The 21,293-nt window shown below is 44.2% G+C and overlaps 1 protein-coding gene across 1 annotated transcript in view; it reads left to right on the top strand.

The window, feature by feature from the left end:
• Positions 1–21,293, top strand: part of LOC126471443 (histidine ammonia-lyase-like) — a 241,699-nt gene that overhangs the window by 58,233 nt on the left and 162,173 nt on the right. Inside the window, exons 2-3 of the mRNA XM_050099622.1 lie at positions 5,099–5,275; positions 5,356–5,422. Of these exons, the coding sequence (XP_049955579.1) occupies positions 5,099–5,275; positions 5,356–5,422 (244 nt within the window). The remainder of the gene's footprint in view (positions 1–5,098; positions 5,276–5,355; positions 5,423–21,293) is intronic.

Below are 21,293 nucleotides of genomic sequence, written 5' to 3'. Positions count from 1 at the left end.
GCTGACTTGACCTCCCCCCCCCCCCCCCCCAATCCTATGTATTCCCAGTCTTCCGGACACGGTCAATGAACGATTCGAATATCCAAATCGATGCACGCTGCAATGCAACGTTCCTCGTCCGTTAACTCCCTTCTCGCTAATAGTTGATTCCCATAGGATTTCGGACGATCTTAATGCATCTACCCTCAAACAAACGTCAAGGAACCGTCGCGCTGTTACAAAAATGTATCTATTTGAGTGATGTCAGTTTTGTCGGACCTGTCCGAGATGAACATAGACGACTCGAATATATACCTTTCTATAAGAGTGGGACGGGTCCTTGACACGTCGGATATGTCCGACAAAACGGCGACCCCTCACGAAATGCGTTAATTCCGGACTCGAGTCCCGGTCCGGCGCATATTTTCAACTTTCGCCATCGCATTATCACAATGCCCTGTGCGGCTGGAAGTCGCAAATTAACACCCATCCCCTCCGTTCTTTCCCCATTCTCTATCTCACATAAATGTGCGCATCAGCAGCGTCATCACGCAGAGACATGTAAACAGTCAGACTACGGCGCCGCGTCAGCAACGCCTATGTAGGACAACAAGCGTCTAGCACAGTTGTTAGATCGGTTACTGCTGCTAAAATGGCAGGTTATTAAGATTTAAGTGGGTTTGAACGTGGTGTTACAGTCGGCGCACGAGCGATGAGGCACAGCATCTCCGAGGCACCGATGAAGTGAGTATTTTCTCGTACTACCATTTCACGAGTGTACTGTGAATATCAGGAAACCAATAAAACATCAAATTCCCAACATCGCTGCGCTCAGAAAAAGATCCCGCCAGAACGGGACCAAAGACAAATGAAGAGAATCGATCAACGTGACAGAAGTGCAACCCTTCCGCAAATTGCTGCAGATTTCAATGCTGGGATATCAACAAGTGTCAGCGTGCGAACCTTTCAACGAAACATCATCGATATGGGCTTTCAGAGCCGAAGGACCGTTGGTGTACTCTTGATGGCTGCACAACACAAAGTTTTACACCTCGCCTGGGCCCGTCAACACCGACATTGGGCTGTTGGTGACTGGAAACAAGTTGCCTGGACGGACGAGTCTCGTTTCAAATGGTATCGAGCGGATGGACGAGTACGGGTATGGAGAAAACCTCATGGATCCATAGACCCTGCATGTCAGCAGGGACTCTTCAAGCTGGTGGAGGCCCTGTAATGATGTGGGGCGTGTGCAGTTGGAGTGATATGGGCAATTCCAGCAGGACAATGCGACACCCCACACGTGCTGAATTGCTACAAAGTGGCTCCAGGAACACTCTTCTGAGTTTAAACGCTTTCGCTGGTCACTGAACTCCCCAGACATGAACATTATTGAGCATATCTGGGATGCCTTGCAACGTGCTGTTCAGAAGAGGTCTCTACCCTCTCGTACTCTTACGGATATGTGGTTAGCACTGCAGCATTCACGGTGCCAGTTCCCTCCAGCACTACTTCAGACATTAGTCGAGTCCATGCCACGTCGTGTTGCGGCACTTCTGCGTGCTCGCGGGGGCCATACACGATTTAGGCAGGTGTACCACTTTCTTCGGCTTTTCAGTGTGTACACAGATCATAATAGTTCCGAATGGCATCCTGAGACAAATTGTCCCAAGCATGCTGCGCATTTCGTTGCAATGCGGCAGTTTTTTTGTTGTCCCTGTAGAGCGGATAAGTTTCCAATTGATCATGTCCCATTCATGTTCAGTTGGTGAGTTGATCTAGCGATCTTGCTGGCCAGTGGAGTTTTTTTGCACCATGAAGAGCACGTTCGTCGCAGCAGACGTGTATAGACGTGCATTATCATCATGAAAAAGCCCATGCTCTTCCTGTCGAATAACTGGCAGTAGCATGGGGGTAATAGCGTGTCCAATGTGGTGGGTACTGGTTACTTTACCCAGCAAAAATATCAAACGTAACTGCGAGTTATAACTGATGACGCACCACACCATGAAGCCTGGGATGTGACCTGTGTGTTGTCGTGGGCAGAGGCGCTCTGGAATGGGCAGCTCACTAGGTTTACATCATACATGTGTACGTCCATCACTCATCTACAGGTAAAACCTACTCTCATCATTGAAGACAACAGAGCCCATTTCTCTCTCCGGTCAACTCTTTTGTGACACCAGAGTAGTCATGCCTGCCGATATTGTGGTGTCACTGTTATCCTGGCCAGAGGCACATTTGATCTCAATCCCGAAACACGCAGATGGCTACGAATGGTCCCTGATTACACATCAGGTGTAACATGTGCCCCGATTTCGTCACTGGATGATCTTTGGTCGGGCACTGCTGCTTGCACAACGCATCGGTGTTGATGTGTGTCTCTACTATGTGGACCTCCAGTAGCTGGTATACAAGTGTGGGAATGTTCCACAGACCACTGCTGAAAGCAGGCGTACACCACCGATGCACTGCGCCCAACAAGTGCAGCAATACATCGATACGTCCATCCAGCTTCCCGCAGGCCCACAATGAGACACTGTTCAAATGTCTGAAACTGATCAGCTGGAGCACATACTCGTCGTCGGGGCATGGTTGCATCCTAGAATGAATGTTGCTAACACTGTTTACCTCTAAACTCAGCGCAATTACTGCCTGCAAAGCCAAAACAGAGTGTGCACAGATTGGTCTCCTGAGTGCTATCTGATCGCCGATGACTGTGACAAATAAATCGCTAACACTTCAGTACGCACATGTTATACACTAGTGCCATTAAACACGATCCTTGATTCTGATGCATTTTTTCCGGCAGTGTAGGTGTCCGGATACTTTTGATCAGATAGTGTACACAGCTTTTCCGACCAGGGACTTAATCACCCTCCAGCTGACCTCAGCAATGAATCAAGTCCGTCGGCACTCTGTGTCTTCTCGGCACGTTAGATGCGGGCCTACCTGGTCGTTGATTTTATTCATCCTTAGTATTGTAATAGAATGTTGCTGAGATATTCGCTACCGATGAGGAGCTGTACATGTGCTTCCAGGTAGGACTGTTAATATTTTTAAAAACATCGGTACCTCGAGATATCGGTATTTAAAAGAATAACATTATCGGCATTGAGATATCAAATAAAGGTACCGATATATCGACGGAAAAATATCGACCAACCGATCTATAAACATATCGGATTCACATTGTAAATACACTGCCGGTTTTACAGCTTTATATTTAAGTATTGATTCATTGTTAGATATTCTGTACATCAACAAGCTATCAGACTGCCAATCTCCCTTACAGCAAGAATTCAAAGGAAAACGCTTGGCGACAAACCCTTTGCTAACAATGGTAACTGCATGCAAGTGTCCGCAGCTCGTGGTCGTGCGGTAGCGTTCTCGATTCCCACGCTCGGGTTCCCGGGTTCGATTCCCGGCGGGGTCAGGGATTTTCTCTGCCGCGTGATGACTGGGTGTTGTGTGCTGTCCTTAGGTTAGTTAGGTTTAAGTAGTTCTAAGTTCTAGGGGACTGATGACCATAGATGTTAAGTCCCATAGTGCTCAGAGCCATTTGAACCATTTTTTTTGCATGCAAGTAGCACAATAAAAGGTGCCCGATGGGCCCGTTGTTCGGTTTCGTCACATACCGGATTTGTCCGGAACACTTCATGTCGACTTCTCAGTTTTTTCGTTTCTGCCAACGCCAGCGAACTAGCAGCTGTAGTGTCAAAATTACGTGATGAAGCTAGACGTTGCAGTTTCTGTTGGTAGCTCCAAGCGACGATTACGTCAGCATTTCCCCTCAGACGTCTCCACGTTTTTTTAAAGCAGCTGGTGTGCTATTTCTTCACATCGGAAATCTTATTGTTTCATTCACACCGCAGCCCCCCCCCCCCCCCCCCGCCGCTCCCAGTCCAATCAGACTACTTGTTTAGTGCCACGTATACTTGCTTCACATAATCAAAGAGGACTGGACGTCACGAAAGCTCTAAAAATAATAAGGTTCCTTCACACAGTGAAAGTAAAATTATGTTCTACTACAATTTCAAAAGAACAACTTCAAATATTTACCAAAATTTTTGAAAAAAAAATACAGTATAAAATAAGAAATCGGCACTCGATATTGCCGTTTTGATATCGATATATATAAGGAAGAAGTATTATCGATATACAACGTGAAAAAAAAATCGCGCACTCGAACTTCGCAGCGCGATTCCTCACATACTGGCAGTACAAAAGTTTCTCTCACAAAATTTCGTCCTGCGCATATTTCGGGCAATAAATGGACGTTAAGGATAGGCAGTCCGGCGGCACTGTAATCACAAGTTTGGTAACTACCTCTGTCAGAAGAAAAACAGTGCTGTGCAGTTTGTGCACTGGATAGTGTTTTTGGTTGGCATGCAGGAGGTCGAGGGTTCGATACTAAGTCGAGACGTGTTTGTCTTTGTTTACTAAAAGTAGTCTGCGTGGTACGCTATCTAGCGTCTTAATCGTCATACAGCGATTACAGTGGGCCTTCTATAAAACATTTGGAGTTACATATTACGAACACATAAATGGAAGTACAATCGTTTTTATTGGTCGGCTTTTAAAGAAGTCTTTAGCACGTCGTGGACGCAAACTGTTTCGCACCACTACCATCGAAATTATTTGCTAAGTAAGTCGCTAGGCCTACTGGTGAGGAAGGCCGTAACGGATTGTAATGGACCCGAACGTGACAAGAATAATTGTCGGTATTAATCGATGGGACCACTGGGGAAGGATTACACACAAAACAAGTTTGGAATCTAGTAGACGCAGTTGTGCGAAACAAATCGCGTCCACCACATGCAAAAGATTTCTTTAAAAGCTGACCAACGAAAACGATTGTATTTCCATTTCCGTGTTCGTAATACGTAACTGTAGATGTTTTGTAGAAGACCCACAGTAATCGCTACACCGTACCTCACAGACTACCTTTAGCAGAAAAAAAATTCCACATCCCACAATCGAACCGTCGCCCTCCTACACGTTAACTGAAAACGCTATCCACTGCACCAATTGCATAGCACTACTGCTATCGATTATCGATATTTGATCACAGACCTAGTAGCAGGCAGTGTTTGGTGTGTGACATGTGAACGTGTCGCAGGTTCGCAGAACGTGCACTGGCTCGGCTCGGAGGCGCTGATGCGCTACCGCAAGCTGAACAAGGGCAGCGGCGATGACAACGACGTGCAGGAGGTGCGCAAGATGCGCGGGGGCGTGCTGCTGCACATGGACGACGCCATCGCAGACGTGCTCGACGACAACGACTTCGTCATCGTCGGTACGTCAACCTGCGCCGCGCTCTCACACGCACGCGCCCACTTTACCGGCAATGTCCACACACCACTTGTTCTCTTTCAGTGATGAGGTCGGACCTGCGGAGCGCATCCATCATTCCAGACAACCTGAAGCACATACTGGAGCCCGTGTATCCTTCAAATTCTCACTATATTATATCGTCGTAAATGATATCCGACATCTCTCGCCAATGTATGTTTTTACCCTGTCCGTTTAATTTTTTCATCTAAATCCACACGATTACTCTGCAATTCGTATTTAAGTGCCTAGCAGAGGGTTCATCGAACCACGTTCGAGCTACTTCTTTACCGTACAACTCTCGAACAGCGTGCGTGAAAAACGAACACCTTCCCGTGCGACCTATAATCTATCCTATTTTATCTCGATCATCATTTCTACCTATGTAGGAGGGCGCCAATAAAACATTTTCACACTCTGAGGAGAAAGATGGTGATTGAAATTTCATCAGAAGGTCCTGACCCAGCGGAAAACGCTGTTGTTCTAATGACTGCCACTCCAATTCGTGTATCGTATCGGTGGCACTTTCTCCCCTATTTCACGAGAATACAAAACGAGCTGCCCTTCTCTGAACTTTCCCCGATATACTCTGTCAGTCCTATCTCATGCGGATCTCACACCGCACAGCAATACGCCAGAACAGGGCGGACAAGAGTTGTGTAAGTAGCCTATTTAGTAGAATTGTTACATTTTCTAAGTGTTTGCCAATAAATAGCAGTCTTTCGTTGCATTCCCCACAACATTATCTATGTGATCGTTCCAGTTTAAGTTATTCGCAATTGTAATCCCCTAGTATTTAGTAGAGTTTACAGCCTTTAGATTTGTGTGATTTATAGTGTAACCGAAATTTAGCAGATTCCTTTTAGTGTCACACTTTTCGTTATTTAGAGTCAATTGCCACTTTTTGGACCATACAGATATCTTGTTTAAATCATTTTGCATTTCATCTTTACAAGACGGCAAATAACAGCATCATCTGCAAACAGTCTAAAAGGGCTGCTCGGATTGTCCCTAAACCGTTTATGTAGATCAGGAAAAACAGAGGGCCCATAACAGTTCCTTGGGGAATGCCAGATATTACTTGTGTTTTACTCGACGACTATCCGTCAGTTACTACGAACTGTGACATTTCTGACTGGAAATCAAGAATCCAGTAAAAAATGAGACGATACTCAGTAGGCACGCAATTTGATTAGAAGTCGCTTGCGACGAACGATGTCAAAATCCTTCTGGAAATCTAAAAATGTGGAGTAAATTTGACGTCGCCTGTCGATAGCGCTCATTACTTCGTGAGAATAAAGAGCAAGTTCGGTTTCACAAGAAGGATATTTTCTCAATCCGTGTCAGCTGTTTGTTAATAAATCGTTTTCTTCGAGGTAATTGATAATTCTCGAGCGCAGTTTATGATCCAAAATCGTACTACAAATCGACGTTAGCGATATGGGTTTGTAACTCAACTTTTCAGTTCTTGGGTATTGCTGTGACTTTTGAGCTGCTTCGCTACATCGAGGATATCTGCTTCCTAAATTACTCATGTTAGCAGTTGTTCTTGATTCGAATTCTGTAATATTTACTTCGTTTTCTTTTGTGAAGGAATTTTGGAAAACCGTGTTTAGTAACTCTGCTTTAGTGACACTGTCATCAATAACATCACCACTGTTATCGTGCAGTGAAGATATTGATTGCGTCTTGCCGTTTTAATGTTTATTTCATTCCCCCTGTGAGGGGTCGGCTGATAGTTGCCATACGACTACTGTACAACCTTACAAAGTAACCACACAGGGCAAAAACGTTGCCGCCTCGGGGAGACATCACACTAATACAGCCGGCCGGAGTGGCCGTGCGGTTCTAGGCGCTGCAGTCTGAAGCCGAGCGACCGCTACGGTCGCAGGTTCGAATCCTGCCTCGGGCATGGATGTGTGTGATGTCCTTAGGTTAGTTAGGTTTAATTAGTTCTAAGTTCTAGGCGACTGATGACCTCAGGAGTTAAGTCGCATAGTGCTCAGAGCCATTTGAACACTAATACTACACAACACCGTCTCTGGACTTGATAAACGGCCTCAAAGGTAGTCTACAAGTTTCTTTATTAATAATTAGATCACATAGAACTACCAAATTCCGAGAATGTTGATTTCTGCGTTTCATCCTCTGTTTCACATTATCCCAGATATGCTGATCAGCCAAAACATTATGAGCTCCTTTTTAACATCGTGTTGTTCCACTCTTCAGTCACAGTACAACAGAGATTCTGCTTGTCATGGATTCTACAAGTCCGTGCCAGGATTCCAGAAGTATGAGGCACCAGTTGTCTAGGCACAGGCCAAGCAATTCCCGAAAATTGCGTGTAAGGCGTGTAAGGACCCAAACATCGATCTGTTATAGCAAGAAATGCGATTCATTAGACAAGAGACACGTTTCTATTGATCCACGGTGAAAACTCAAGATTTTGTGCCCACTGCAATCATAACTGGCGATGTTGGGTCAACACAAGAACAAGTGGTCGTTGGAGCTCCATTTCAACAATGGCCTTTGAAAGGCGTGCTCCGAAACACAGCACTGTACTCTGTCGTCAGAACTGCCACAGATCGCTGCCTCTCCTAGATTACTCAGTGGGGGATCATTCGACGGCTACGTTTTGTGGTGAGACGTCGTCGTCCAATACCATACGGCCTACTCGTTATTTCACCATCCTCCAACCATTTTCCGTAGGTGCTCACGACAGTAGTTCGTCAACAGGTGACCAGATTCGCCGCTTCAGAGATTCTCGTTTCCAGCTGCATGGCTTTAACAATGTGCTCTTTGTCAAAACCGCTTATATCAGATATCCGCCCCTATCTTCGCTATAATTACTGCCCATTCGTATCTCTTCCGCTTACATTCCTTCCTTACTGCGTCATGTACCCGCAACGCCAACAGGAGGCATCCAACCTCGAGAAGGGCAGGGTCATAATGGTTTGGATCATCAGTGAATTTACTGTGGGATTAAGACAGAGTGATTACTAGGCGTGCCAGTGTAGGTGCGATATGATGGCGGCGTATCTGCCAACGCAGGAACGAATGCGTGCAGCCAGGAACGAATGGGTGCAGCCGTGCAAACACGACTCTTGTCAACTTGGAAGACAGGAGGTCCACAGCACAGTCTTCGTGAAGGTGTGGCAGAAAGGACAATACTTGCCCAACGACAATGTCGAAATAAACATCCTGGCTCACTCGAGGTAAACTGAATGACTGGCCTCAAATCGTGATACAAAAAACTGCCTCAAAGCATCAGCTCGGGCCTGAAGCACAATCTTCAAACGCAGCGAACTGAACGCCTTATTGGGTCATCGGTGCGTTCGACGCCTTGCATCATTTGAGAGAAGCCAAATGAGCGATTCGTCGTACCACACTACATGTCTACATTCAGCTGTTTTCCAAATGTTGACTGGCACGCGAAGGCGTGTATTCTTGTGTGTTGTCGGTTGTGAGTGATGGCGTTTTGCTAAGTACCCAACTAAAAATATGCATTGAATACAGTTCCCTTCGTAATGGCCTCTCGGAATCTGCCTGAGATGGACTCGCGTTCACTGACGGCAACAAGGCCTGTCGAGTTTGAAACAGATTATTATTACAAGACTGAAACTCTCTGTTAGGACCTTTCTAGAGCCACTGTTTTTATTCAGTGGCACATTGTTACGAGTTGCGCACCATTCCTTACATACACATTGGACAATCTGTGCTGATACACCAACACATCGGACAACTTCAATCGTGGCGTGGTTATGGACACGTTCAAACAAGAGAGCTCCTTCCTGAAATTCTGCCCCATCTCCACGTCGACCCATCTTACTGCACTGATTTTAAACAACCGACTGGCGCACACACCTCACTTCATTGCTTTGGCTTACGTCAGCGGTGGAGGATCACATGACCGCCTACTGCCAGTTCCACTTGATATACGGCGCTCCAAAGCGACCAGTGAGCTCCTTTCTTTGAAGAGGGTTGACTATTATAAGAGGAGATCAAATTGTTTTCGTTTCAGTGCGCTGCTACTGCGTAATATATGAAACGTAGCGTGAGTTCAATGTGGGAATATAAGCACCGACATGTAAGCAAGTATTAGTGTGCCGTTCGTGTCTTTCCGACGTGCGTGCCGTAAATGCGGTAGGTGAATTACTGTGACGTAATTATCGAATGAGTCCAAACAGGTTGACAAGCTGTTATTCTTTTCTCGGTTGCCGAATGACAAATACCGGTAGACATCTGTCGGAGAATGAAGAATGTGTATGGGGCAGCATGTGTGCGAGAATCACCGTTGTGAAATTGTGCGCCAGGGGGTGCTGCTACCTCACGATAACGCACATCCCCATATCGCAAATGTCGTAACGCAGAAGATCCGCCCAACTCGAACACCCACCATATAACCCTGATCCCTCCCCATGCGATTTTCACCGCTTTGGTCCCTTAAAAATGCCTCGAAGGACAGACGACTCCTGCCGGACGAGGATGTGCAGCAGGCAGTTACGGACTTCTTCACGCAGCAGGACACGGTGTTTTACCAAATCGATATCTTCGACCTAGTGTGTCAGTGGGATGATTGCCTCAATGCTCACAACGATTTTGCCTGATTGACATACCGATGCTGTACTGTACAGCCTTCGGAAGGATACTTTTTGATAACCCCTTATATTTCGTTCGGTGACGTTGTATACAAAACGGAACGACAACGGGATGAATTAAAGCAGATAGCGACTCGAGAATAATGAAATTATTTTTTCAAAAAACTGTGATTATTATATGATAACAGTTTTTGGTGCAACGACGCTGATATGGAGGTTGCTTGTCGGTGATATGACAGTAGAGATTTTGTTGTTATTCCTGTTGATGGTGGTAACGATGCTGCTGCGGGTGATGCTGTACTGCACGAGGCTTCATTGACCATAGATTACCGGTTCCCTTCGGTTGTTTCTGGACGAAACGGGGACGGAAAATAAAATCTGGCTGCTGATATGTGGAGAGAAAGAGATGGGTGTTGTAGGAAATGTGTGTGTACGAGTATTTGTATGAAAGTGGTCATTGGATCAAGTTTGGAGTGAGTGTGGACGACGATGCTTATTATTGTGCTTAACTAAAATGTCAAATAGGAAATTGATGAAGTAGAGTATCATGCACAGTGAATGCAAAATGTACTTGTTATACAAATGCCTTACTTTTATATTAAGATAGAAGGTGAAGTGGCCAAATGATGTTAATTTCATGTAGACTGTGAAAAGTATGTTTGTCAAGGAGGACAGAGTTGGAGAAGTGAATAGGTGATGGACAGAGGGAATAATTTGGTTGGAGAGAAGTATCAACTACGGTATAGTATAAGGGCCATTCAGAAAGTTCCGTTCGAAGGCCGTACAGTTCAGAATCGGTATGCTAATCGGGCAAAATCGCCGTGAGCGTTGAGGCAATCATCCCAGCGCCGCACCAGGTTGAAAATACCCGTTTGGTAAGACACCGTGAAGTCCTGGCTGAATAAGTCCGTAACTGCCTGCTGCACATCCTCGTTCGACCCTTCGAGGCTTTTCTTGAGGGATCTAAGGCGTGATAATCTCATGGGGAGAGATCAGGACCTCGAGTGTCTCTCACTTGAGTTGACACAACTTCAGCATTACGAAACTTGCTATATTGGTATGTGCGTTATCACGAAGCACCAGCACCCGCAGTCGCGGTTTTCCCGGGCACTTCGCCTTATCGTGCTTATATACCTGCATAGGAGTCACGCTAGGTTGTATATACAATGCAGCAACGGCTTCAAACGGAAACTTTTTGATCACCCCTTATATATTATGGTTTTCTTGGGGTATTTGTTTCTGTAGGCGTTTACATATTGTTATGTGGTATGAAGTATAGTCCTTAATGGGTACCCATACATATCCTTGCTGTATGTGCAGGTTTTTTCAACCCTTGTGATTTAGCATTCCTTCTCTCAGGAGGGTAATAACTGAGAGCGTAGAAAGTTATACCAGTATTTAACTGTATACCTCACCTGTTTGCACGAAAAGCTCTATCTGCTATCCTGCAGAAAAAGATAATACAATGGTGACCGGATTTCCAGGCACACATGGTATGCGTATATTAAGCCTTGTAGCTTGGGCTCGCAGTCATATGACACAAGCTTAAGCGGTCGAAGCACAAGAGTACCTTGTAAGTCATCTCCGTGCACTTCAGACCACAGACACATGTATCTAACGGATCTGATAATATTCTGTCGCTAGTTGCGTTCTGAAAAACCAGAGATTCGTGATGTTGTCTCCATACTCGTATACATCCATCCCCTCGATACAATTTGAAACGAGACTCGTCCGCCGGCCGCGGTGGTGTAGCGGTTCTAGGCGCTCAGTCCGGAACCGCGCGACCGCTACGGTCGCAGGTTCGAATCCTGCCTTGGGCATGGATGTGTGTGATGTCCTTAGGTTAGTTAGGTTTAAGTAGTTCTAAGTTCTAGGGGACTGATGACCACAGATGTTAAGTCCCATAGTGCTCAGAGCCATTTGAGACTCGTCCGACCAGGCAACATGTTTCCAGTCATTAACAGTCCAATGTCGGTGTTGACGGGCCCAGGCGAGGCGTAAAGCTTTGTGTTGTGCAGTCATCGAGGGTACCCGAGTGGGCCTTCGGCCCCGAAAGCCCATATCGATGATGTTTCGTTGAACGGTTCGCACGCTGACATTTGTTGATGGCCCAGCATTGAAATCTGAGTAATTTGCGGAAGGGTTGCACTTCTTTCACGTTGAACGATTCACTTCATTCGTCGTTGGTCCCATTCTTGCAGGAGCTTTTTCCGGCCCAGCGATGTCGGAGATTTGATGTTTTACAGGATTCGTGATATTCACGGTACTTTCGTGAAATGGTCGCACGGGAAAATTCCCACTTCATCGCTACCTCGAAGATGCTGCGTCCCATCCTCGTGCACCAACTATAACACCACGTCCAAACTCACTCAAATCTTGATAATCTGCCTTTGTAGCAGCAATAACCGATGTAGCAACTGTGCCAGAAGCTAGTTGTCTTATATAGGTGTCGCCGACCGCAACGCCGTATTCTTCCTGTTTGCATACCTCTGTATTTGAATACGAATGCCTATACCAGTTTTTTTGGCGCTTCAGTGTAGAAAGCATAGGGACAAACGGTTCAAGAGCAAAATCACAGCAGTATGTTGAAAATGTAACTTTCATAAAATTCGATCACACAATGTATCATCAACTTCTCCTTCTGAAATTAAGAAAATTATACATTCTCTCAAAAATAAAAGCTCGTCTGGTTATGATGGTGTTTTCAATAGAGTATTAAAAATTTGTTCCCATGTAAGAAGCCCAGTCTTATCTGAAACACGTAATGCATTACTAACCCAAGGCTGAAATATGTCATTGTTAAACCCCTCTTTAAGAAAAGCGATAAGAGAGATGTCAATAACTACCGACCTGTTTCACAACTGACATCATTCTCCAAATTTTTTGAGAGTATGATGTATTCTAGAATAGTATCTCACTTTAGCAACAATAGTATCTTTAGATAATCACAGTTTGGGTTTCACAAGTGTTGCTCTACTGATAATGCCATTTACACGTTCACTGACCAGATTTTACAGGCATTAAATAGGAAAATAGCGCCGTTTGGTATTTTGTGCTACCTTTCTAAGCGATCTGACCGTGGGAATCACAGTATTCTCTTAGATAAATTAATGTGTTATGGGATTGATAATATATCCAACCAACAGATAGCGTCATATCTAACCAAAATAATGCAGAGAATTGTACCAAGTAATTCAAGCAATATAGTCCAGAGACCTAATTCTGACTGGGGGGAAATCATAGGTCCACTACTGTTCCTTGTACGAGGGTAATCCGAAAAGTAAAGTTTCCTATTTTTTTATAAGTACATAGACATGTTTATTTCTACAATGGTTTGCATCAGTTTACAGCTTGAACATTTAACTATTTTTCGACATAATCACCATTTCTGTCGATGCACACATCGCTTGGCAAACTGTTGCTCTCCTGCAACAGTTTCAGTGGTACAGAATCACCCACGCACCCTATAGTCCTGGTTCCCTAGGTTAAAAGAACATTTGTCCTCAAAGCAATTCAGCTCCGGCGACGAGGTGAAAGAAGAGGTTCATAACTTTCTGAACAGCATGGCGGCGGGCTGGTATGACATGGGCACACAAAAACTGCCACAGCGTCTACAAAAATGCATAGACAGAAATGGTGATTATGTTGAAAAATAGCTAAATGTTCAAGCCCTAGACTGATGTAAACCATTGTAGAAATAAACAGGTCTATGTTCTTATAAAAAAAATAGGAGACCTTACTTTTGGGATTACCCTCGTATATTTAAACGGTTTTCCGCCCAGTATACAACAAACAGAACTAGTCCATTTTACAGATGATATATAGTATTGTGATCACTCCGAACATATGTACAGAAACAGAAGAAATGATAAATAAATTTCTTAGAGGTATCATTGACTGGTTTTCGCAAATGGTCTCACTCTACATTCTAAAAAGGCACAACATATTCATTTCTGCACATGTAGAGGTACTACACCAATGATAAGGGTAACACATGATGACGAAATAATAAAATTTGTGCAAACTTCAAAATTCTTAAGAGTCCATATTGATGAGAATTTAAACTGGGGAAAAAACACAGTTTGGAACTACTAAGACAACTTAGTTCATCCACATTTGCGCTCAGAATCATTGCAAATCTTGGAGAGAGACAAATCAATATGTTGACATACTTTACATACATCCATTCAGCAATGTCATATGCAATAATGTTCTGGACTAACTGATCTTTAAGAAAATAAGTCTTCATTGTGTGAATACGTGCTGTAAGAATAATATGTGGTACTCACCCACGATCATCTTGTAGACATCTATTTAAGGAATTGGGTATTCTGATTATTGTTCACAGTACATTTTTTACCTCATGAAGTTTGTTGTAAATAATCTACTACAGTTCAAAAGAAACAGTGAGGTAATAATTACAATACCTGAAGGAAAAATGACATCAATTACTCCACATTAAGGGTGTCTTTAGCACAAAAAGGGTTGCACAATGCTGCAACAAAACGTTTTGATCACTTACCCACTGATCTAAAATGTCTGACAAACAGCAAAGTGCAATTTTAATACAAACTGCTCTGTAGAATAGTTTCTATTACTGTAATGTATAAAATGTAGTGAGTAGGAATTACTAATTCACATCTGCATATCTTTTTATTTTTATAAAATAAATAAATCAATAAACTGTAGAAATGTTCAGTATGTAATTGTATGCTCCTAATAATTTCTAATGTGGATGTAAAATGACCCGTTCCATATCATTACGATAGTAGTGGGACAAAGTATGTGCCACCCCACTTTCAATTGTTGTCAAATTTATTCAAAATGGTGGCGATGATGTCATCCAAGATGGCAGCATGTAGACTTGGCAACAGCACATGACCTCATCCAAGATGGCGGCTTTTGGCGGGAAAATAGGTCAATTGGGCTACGTCCACTAAACTAACCCTCCAGAAAAACAGCGGCAAATTTGAATTTCGGCAGGAAAGTAGGCCAATTGGGCTACCTCCACTAACATAACCCCCCCCCCGAAAAACTGGCGGGAACTTTGAATTTTGGCGGGAAAATAGCTCAATTGGGCTATGTCCACTAACCTAAGCCTCCAGAAGAAATTGGCGCCAAATTCCAATTCCAACAAGATAATGCATGCAAAACTTTACTTTTCTATGTTATTATTCACTATTATTCATTATCATTTATTATAATTCATTATAATTTATTGTCATTTATTATTATTTATTATTGTTACTTATTATTGTTATTTATTATTATTATCCTACCTCCATGAGAAAATTAACGCCAAATTCAAATTCCAGCACGATTATGGCTGCAAAACTGTACTTCATTTTATTATTATTATTCACTATCATTCATCATGTATTATTATTTATTATTAATATTGGCCTAGTTCCACTAGAACATTGCGCCAAATTCAAATTCCAACATGATAATGTCTCGAAAACTGTACGTCTATTTATTGATTCAAAATGGTTCAAATCGCTCTGAGCACTACGGGACTTGAGGCCATCAGTCCCCTAGAACTTGGAACTACTTAGACCTAACTAACCTAAGGACATCACACACATCCATGCCTGAGGCAGGATTCGAACCTGCGACCGTAGCGGTCGCGAAGTTAAAGGCTGCAGCAGCTCAAACCGCTCGGCCACACCTGCTGGCACTTCTATTTATTATGACCATTTATTATTTATTCAAGATGTCCCATTTTGGTGAGAAAAAAGCCATTTTTGTTACATCCATAACAAAAAATCTGTAACATGTTCATATTCCAACACAATAAAGTATCACACGTACGAAATAGCCCACATCCTACGAACTTTCGCGCTCATTTATCCTTTCACTGCTAAGCTATGAAAATCGCATCAAATAATAAAGTGCACTTATAGTAACTTAATTCACATTCTTTGATTTTGTGTGGGAAAAAAGCTCTTATGTCCTTATTACAAGCAGTACGGTCATCACTTGTACTCCAACAAAATCAGTACACATCTTCGAGATCCCAGTGCAGTCGCCACAGCGTCCACGCTACAACTGAATTAGTTGAAATCGTCGCCGCACCTGGCCCCGTGTCCCAGGCGCCACGGTCGCCGAGCGAGTGGCCGCATAGCCTAGGTAAGGGAGCGGCCGCCTCGCCCTACATCATGGCCAGTCCAGCTCTCTCGTCAACATGTTTTTGTGGACAGGGGAGTCTGTCCCCACCGACCAGTTGGCGCCAAAGCTGTTCGCTGGACACGTTCAAACCTGTCGCTGCCGACCGTTCACCGTCCACCACGTACTTTGTGTGACCGAGAGAGAACGCCGTGCTACACTTTTGCTGCCAAGGTTTGCTCGACAGTGGAATCCGCCATGACTGTATAACAGCACGTTTGGTCACCACGAGAACACTCACTAAGTTAATTGACTCTCTTGCGCGCACGTTCTAACCGGACACTCGCCGCGCCGCCGCCCCCCTCACGTCCGACCGCTTACGTCACACACCCACAATCGCCCCCTCCATACACGCGACGGACATAGTATTCTGTAAGTATGCTAACTCCCACATTGCTCATCTAACTTATCAATTACCTAAGTACCTAATTCCATTTCAATTTTAATCATATTAAATAATTCAATTTACAATTTCATGTACATATGCAAAGGTGTTTAACTACCTACTTTCAACTACCTTTCGAGCACCAACCCGCCACCTCTTTGTAGGAAACCTCGCCGAGTTTGAATTCTGCCTGCCACTTGCGCTTTCGCTACAAACCTATGAAAATTGTGCGTAAAGAAAGGGCACTTATACTAACCTCATCCACCCGACTGCCACTTCCTCCTAGGGTCAGGCGCCAAGTTTGAAATCTGCCAGTAAACAAAGATCACTTGCGTCTTCGCTACCAATGTAAGAAAATTGCTGAAAACAAAGTCTACCACCACCACCACTTCCTAGTGGGCGGTTGGTAAAACGACTCAGCCCGCACTAGGCTGATGGAAGGAGGAAGGAGTGTACTTTATTTATTTTGGAGCAATTTATTTAGTGATGGAGTATATGTATCACAGAACACAGGCTCTCACATGCCCCCACAGCATACAGATCTGCAAACTACTCCTACATAACTCATACATAACGCTCTACACACACGCTTGCTAATTGAAAACTGTCAAAAAAGTCACTGCACAGCCTACAGACATGTGAAGCACACTTAAATAATCTCAAAACATTCACGCCCATAGAACTGAACAACTCCTAATTCCTCTAAATAATAGTAAATCGTCTAAAAAGTCACTGCACAACCTACAGACATGTGAAGCACACCTAAATAACTCATAACATTCACGCCCATACAACTGAACAACTCTTAATTTCTCTAAATAATAACCCATCAAAAATACCCTGCTCCCTAATCGTCAACTTTTCAAACTCATACACCTGTCTTTATTTAAACAACTAGAGATAGACAGCACCACCAGCCTCTGTATTCGCCACTCAGTCCACGGTCCAGCTGACTTAGTACACAGGTTTTGATATGTAAGGCTGACCTAAGGCAGGTTCTGAACTCCAGTAGTGCACTACACTTGGTAACACAACCACACCCACCAAGATATTCATTCCAATCCAAGCCTGTAACTCCTCTACAGATAAATTTGTCCAGTTATTTGTTGGCTCACTCACAGCCTGATCAGATTGTCGTTTTTGCGCAAAAACCGCTCAGACTGCGCTGTGCTGCTCGGGGCGGTAAGGAAGGACTGCACTCTATTTATTTCGAGCCGTTTTATTTAGTCATGGAGCGTGGATTCCACAGCCTCCATCCAAGTTTAGCTTTAGAGATCTCATGACAGCCGAGCAGAAAGGACGCTCTCCTTTGACACATGTGAAAGCTGCTTTGTTCCTCGCATGTATACCGCCAGCGTCTCAGGTCTGGACCTGAATATTGTTATCATTGGTATGTGTTTATGTATATTATATTAAATACCCTATTCTCAGTGAGAGGGGTGTGTATGTCGGTAAAAGTGTTTGCTTATTTGACTACATGTATGAGTAATTTAGTACGTTTAATTGTTCACCGAATATGACTACCTGTAGAAAAAGGAATTATTATGTTCTATCGAGCTGGGTTGTATGTGGGGGCGTAAATGCTTGTACAAAATTAGTATAACAGTGCGGGTGGGATATAAGTAGAACAAGTCCTGAGAAAGCGTGTGTTGAAGGAATGAGAGAGTGGATAACAAGACTCATCTACGACTGTATCATTAGGAAATGTAAATAAATGTCGGATAACCTACATTGAGGTCATTTTTTTTTTCTTTTTAATCATATGTATGACTTCTGCTTGGAATTATGTTTGTCTATTTGCTCTAAATGCATACTCATCTATGCTTAGAAAGGGAGAATGCTTTTTTATTGTTAAGTGAGTTTTGGCAGGAGTGAATATGGTTTTATACATGCGAGTGTTTAAGATTTGTGAGTGGAAATTGTCAGCACAGCGTGAATGATGTCGGGTTCGCTGGCTGGGGGATACACTGTTTACATGTCAAGTTGGAGATCGAGTGGAGGTTAGAGATCTGCGCTGTTCAGGAATCCATTTGTGCACTGTATGTCGTTAGACAATAGCTGGAGAGCAGGTATACCGAGAGCCCACTTGAGCATGCTGGTCCTGGGGCTGAGTGGACGGCTGTTTAGATGGACAGATATGAGGCTTTGACATGCCACCACCGGCGCTCGGACGCTAGCTTTGTAAGGTGCAATGGGATTAGTTTGAGCATTTAGTACTTGTTTTGGTGGTTATTGGATTAAGAACTGTAATATTGAAGGTCATGTCCTCAGCAGGAACGCTGTGTAATTGAGTAAGAGTGTTTACGTATTTGAAGATATGTTTCGCGATTGGTGATGTTAAGTTGATGGCGCAATTTAGCTACCACTGTAAAAAATAGCTCTCTCCTGCTGAAAGAAAGAAAGAAAGAAAGGGGTGACCTTGCCCCCAGACCTGATGGATGAGTTATTAGATAAGAGCAAGTGATAGTTGTTGAATGATGCTATGTGTTCCGATATAGGAGTCTTTAAACGGCGGCGCGAATGAATGTGTATGTTGAATGGATGATGTGTAATGCAGGATGGAAAGAGTGAGACATTAGAACATCGCGTCTTTCCTTGTTGTTCAATGAAATGTGACGATGATTACAGTACACAAACCCGCGTCGGCGACGTCTTCACAGGCCTTACGCACGCTGGTCGGGTATTAATTATCGGGGATAGCGACTGAGGCGTGTCGCTGATAAAAGTTGTATAATGACTAGAGAAGATGAGTTTGTATGCTATCGTGAGAGGGTACAGCTTGATGACATAGATAACTGGGCTAGATTTTTCGTTTATGTGGAAATTAATGCAGTCAATAGATAGTGATATTGGATCGCTAGTGACAAGAGTTAAGAGCGGAAAAATAGGTCCAAATCGAGCGCTGGCAGAATGTTGGGGCAATGGTAATAACATTTAATTCAAGTTGGAGGGGTAAATATGGACCAGGCTTTGAATATTGGTGTGAGTGTGGTATCTGCTTGACGGTGTGTGTAAAAGTTTGACTCTTTAATTGCGTTTGGTATTTCTGGGTGTGTGTAAAATTAATTTTACTGCTGAAAGAGCGAGAAGGATGAGTTGATTGGTGTTTAGGTAAATGGTTCAAATGGCTCTGAACACTATGGGACTTAACTACTGTGGTCATCAGTCCCCTAGAACTTAGAACTACTTAAACCTAACTAACCCAAGGACATCACACACATCCATGCCCGAGGCAGGATTCGAACCTGCGACCGTAGCAGTCGCGCGGTTCCGGACTGCGCGCCTAGAACCGCTAGACCACCGCGGCCGGCCGGTGTTTAGATAGAGGCTACCTTTGTAATTCGAAAAGAGGGGATGAGAATGGTAAACTGATTGATGGTGTGAGGGGTGATATATGAGCGTCAAGATAGAGTTGAGGACATTTGCGTATGTTGATGGTGGGACGGGTCTGATGTTAGGAGCGGTGGGAGGAGTAAATTATGTCTTATTTTTAAAAAAATGTTGTAAAGTAAGAATAATAAAGGTTTTAGATGGCTGGTCACGCGTCGAGGCGAGAGCAGGGATGTGTAGTTATGTTTAGTTAAAGGGCCCTGTAATGTCGTGTCAGGAGCAATGCACAGTGTGTCATATGAGGTAAAGACATGTGCTGCTGCTATGATGTGTCTAGTGTATGGAGGCTGCGCTTTAGAATTATGCTACGTTGATATAAATTTGACTTTCACTCACGTTTGGTGGTCGCGCCTCGGGGTTGTGACGGACCGCGGCCCTGGACGGACGTCTGTGTGTGCTTTGACAACTGACGAGCGCGTCGACCGCTCCAGCTCACGCTTACGGAAGCCGAGCAGGGGCTGTGGGCGGTCTGTAATCAGAAGGATGCGTGACTTCACGATCTTGTGAACAGGGAGCGGTGAGGGGTACTTGCACACGTCTGCTGAGTAATTTTGCTAGCGGATCTGCAGACTCTGCTATGCGTTATTTGGAAAGTTTGCGAGTACTGAGTGTATCTACACATCAGTGTGAAGAATTATTTAGTAGCAGTTTGTTATTGTGTGTACTGAAATTATAAGTTGGGAGCGTGTCTGTAAGTTGTGCAACATGGCCCAGGACACATCTGGATGGGTGTTTTGTGGTAGTGTGATAGATATACTGTATGGTGAAATAAATTGTTTGAAAAAATAAATAGAGTGCTGTTAATCATTACACGCCCCTGCAGCGCAGATCAGAGTGATTGGTTTTCCGTCACCATGTCGGTTACAGGCTAGTAGTAAGTGTTTTCGCGGCGACGTTAATTGTACGTCTAAACGAGCTATGGGCTATTCTGACAATACACGTAAAGGCAGGTCCAGACCTGAGACGCTGGCGGTATACATGCGAAGAACAAAGCAGCTTTCACATGTGTCAGAGGAGAGCGTCCTTTCTGCTCGGCTGTCATGAGAGCTCGGAAGCTGAACTTGGATGGAGGCTATGGAACCCACGCTCCCGCCGACCGCACGCACGCGCTGCCTGCCTTGGAGCGTAATCTAAGGCGCATAGGTGATATCAATTTCTCCGGTGTTAGGCGCGAATGCGACTGTGAGGAGGTCATGTTTGGGGTAGACAGGGCAGAGACTTTTGGTCGGTTTGGCACCTGGGGGGCAGGGTATTGAGTGAGGGTGTTTGGGCGCGTCTGTTGCACTATTTTGCGAGCATGTCTGTGCACTGTGCTGTGCGTTATTTGGAGAGTTTAAGAGTGAAGACCTCGTCTGCGGATATTGTGTACTGCATTACTTAAGAGCAATTTGCTATTGTGTGGTGAAATTAGGAGTTGTTTACGTGTTTGTGGCCTGTGTCAGGTG

This window comes from Schistocerca serialis, chromosome 3 (assembly GCF_023864345.2).
Source record: "Schistocerca serialis cubense isolate TAMUIC-IGC-003099 chromosome 3, iqSchSeri2.2, whole genome shotgun sequence".
Taxonomy (NCBI): domain Eukaryota; kingdom Metazoa; phylum Arthropoda; class Insecta; order Orthoptera; family Acrididae; genus Schistocerca; species Schistocerca serialis.
Note: the sequence above shows the minus strand (reverse complement) of the source record. Positions and strands in the feature narration are given on the sequence as shown.